Source organism: Helobdella robusta (genome assembly GCF_000326865.2).
Source record: "Helobdella robusta unplaced genomic scaffold HELROscaffold_18, whole genome shotgun sequence".
Classification (NCBI taxonomy): domain Eukaryota; kingdom Metazoa; phylum Annelida; class Clitellata; order Rhynchobdellida; family Glossiphoniidae; genus Helobdella; species Helobdella robusta.
In genome coordinates this window covers 2,844,548-2,847,538 of record NW_008703981.1, presented here as the reverse complement: position 1 = coordinate 2,847,538, position 2,991 = coordinate 2,844,548, and the positions used below count along the sequence as shown (strand labels likewise).

Genomic DNA, 2,991 nt, shown 5'->3' with positions numbered 1-2,991 from the left:
ATACCATTGTCATCATCATCATCATTACCGATGCATTGGTATTCACCGCTGTCTTTCAGCTTAGTGGAGAAGATATTCAAAACGCCATCTTCATCCACGTACATTCCCTCCATCCTTTTGTTCGGGTAGATGGCCATCTGTCGAAAATTTCAATAAACTGGATATATTATTAAATTATATATTATTATATTATTATCGTTATAATTATTGCTATATTATTACGATAGCTATAACAATTATTTACTATGCCTAACATTATCAGACAGTCTTATCCAATAGACGACGGGAGCTGGATTCCCAATGACGTCACATCTCATATGGACGTTCCTATTGGTCGTTACTATTTTGTTCTTTGGTAACGTTTTGAACTTTGGGTTATCTGTTGTTTAGAAGGTAGTTTCGAATAAGGTAGATAGAACATGAAGCATGCATGAAACAATTATCACAGAGCTAACAACAAAGAACAACAACAACAAAGAACAACTAAATGGAAAAACTAACATAGAACGGTTAACTTAGCCTCCAATTCCGCATGGCCCATCTTATTTTCTTCCTTACACACGTACGTACCTTCGTCTTCAGCCTGAACTTTCAACATTCTCAAACTGTTGTTCGGCAACTTTTGAAACCTGCCAATCACAGTTATGACGTCATGTGGCAGATGATGACGTCACTATAAGGATTTACCAAACATTACTTTGAAAATTAATCGTCAGCGATAAACTCCACTGACAAAAACCTCCTAACCTGTAAGAAAGCAGAGCCCTGTTGTTATTAACCTTCCTCCAAGTCACTTCCGATTGGCTATCGCCGGATGATTGACAAGTCATGATGACGTCACTGTTTTCGTTCACCACTTGGTTTTGCGGCCCGCGAATTATTGCTGGTTTTTCTTGAAATTAAAATTTTTTTTATTCGCCAAAAACAAAAAATAAACTATAAACTTGATTTCGTAATTTGGGAAAAAAATGTTTGAAACTCACTGAATAGCGACAGTTTGGCCGACTTGCTCTTCTTTTCACCGGCCATGTTGAATGCCACACAGGAATATATCCCGGCGTCTTCCGGTTTAACGTGCCCTATCCGTAAATATCCGATTTCGTTGGCAAATATTCGATTACCGAACGTCGTAACATCCTTATTGTCTTTGACCCACTTAATTTTCGGCTCAGGGTCGCCTCTAGGGGCCTTACACGTGAATGTGACCTCCTGACCGAGGACGGCATCCCTGCCCAGTGGATGCTCCCTAAAATCCCCCTGGAGATCTGGTTGGCGGGTTGGGTGGGAAAATAATTTATTCATTTATTTGTTTATTATTGTTAATGTTAACATTATTAATTATTAATATTATAAAAGACCATTTTTAATTCTTGCTAATAATTTTTAGCAGGAATTAAAAATAAAAAACCATTCATTCATCCAACCGTCCAAATTACGCATGTATATATGAATGTGCGTATGTATGTATGTATGTGTGTATGTGTGTATGTATGTATAGTTGTACGTATGTATGTGTGTATGTATGTATAGTTGTACGTATGTGTGTGTGTATGTATGTGTGTATGTTTGTATGTATGTTGTCGTAGCCTGAAAACCTCTAATAAACAACAGTGAGGAATGGCGCTGCTTAAAAGCATCTTTCTGTCTTCTTTTCATCCACTTTTTAACATTTTTTTATTCCTCCTATTAGGTTTTCTTTAAAATTTTTATATTTTTCTCGCAATTATGAAAATTTATGGCTAGTTTTTATACCGCCTCTGCCTGTTAATTCGTTTTTTTCTTATTTCAATTTCTTCTTCTTCTTTCTCTTTCTCTCCTTCTCTCTCTTTTTCTCTATCTCTCCATTTTTCTTTTTTATTCTCTTTCTTTCTCTTTTTCTCTCACTCTTTCTTTTCTTTTATCTTTTCGATTTCATTTTCAAATATTTTTCACCCTGTATTATTCCGTATATTTCTTACCCCTTCGACAAAGCATACATCGTATCGTCCTTGTTCAATGGAGCATTCACTTTCATATTCCATTTACAATATTTACTACATCCTCTTTCTGCTGTTGTTGTAGTTGTTGTAGTTGCTGCTGCTGCTACTGACGTTGCTTTTGTTGATGATGATGATGATGATGTTGTTGTTGTTGTTGTTATTGTTGTTGTTGTTGATGTTTTTGATTTGACGTCACCGTTATTCATGTTGTTTTGAGATTGTTATTGTTGTTTTTGTTACGGTGTAATTATTTTTACTGTATGGTTTTTATAATTTGGCTTGTATTGTTGTTGCTGTATTGTTGTTGTTGTTATTATTAATCATATTTTTGTTTTTGCTTTAATGTGCAATAGTTAATTGCTGATGCATAATTAATAAAGGGTCTTTGTATGCCTTCATGTCTGCAAATGTTTCATTGATATGCTGTTTTCACTTATGTAATTTTACATCCATGTAGGTATACAGACATACAAACAAACACACATACAAACAAACATACATACATACAAATATACAAACATACATACACACATACAAACAAATATACAATTATAAAGACACACATACACACATAGATACATACATACAATTATAAAGACACACATACAGACATACATACACACATACAAACAAACATACAATTATACAGACACACACACATACATACATACCGACATACAAAAACTTTCAACCAATATACTAACTTGCTAATCCCACTCTAGCCTCTTCACTAATTTCACTAATTTTCGAATCGGGGTTGGTGGCGTTGCACCGGTATGAACCGGTTATGCGACGGGAGTCGGATGTTTTGAGGAAAAATAACCGATGCGAGTTCAGCAGGGCGAACGTCGGGTCGGGATCGTCTTCCTTTATGTCGATAAGTTGGCCATCCCTGGTTATTTTATTTGGAGAATTTAACAACATTTTTACAAGATTAATTAGTAGTGGCAGTTTTATTAGTAGTAGTTGTTGCACTGGGAGTAGTAATACTAGAGATAGTTGTACTAACTTG

At 35.2% G+C, this 2,991-nt stretch overlaps 1 protein-coding gene across 1 annotated transcript; it reads right to left on the bottom strand.

The window, feature by feature from the left end:
- Nucleotides 1-236: 236 nt before the first annotated feature.
- Nucleotides 237-2,903, bottom strand: HELRODRAFT_76699 (hypothetical protein; the record flags this gene model as incomplete). The annotated part of the gene is made up of 5 exons (XM_009016495.1): nucleotides 237-379; nucleotides 502-629; nucleotides 748-892; nucleotides 984-1,265; nucleotides 2,684-2,903. 5 exons carry the CDS (start codon nucleotides 2,901-2,903, stop codon nucleotides 237-239), a joined length of 918 nt encoding a protein of 305 aa, XP_009014743.1.
- Nucleotides 2,904-2,991: the final 88 nt, after the last annotated feature.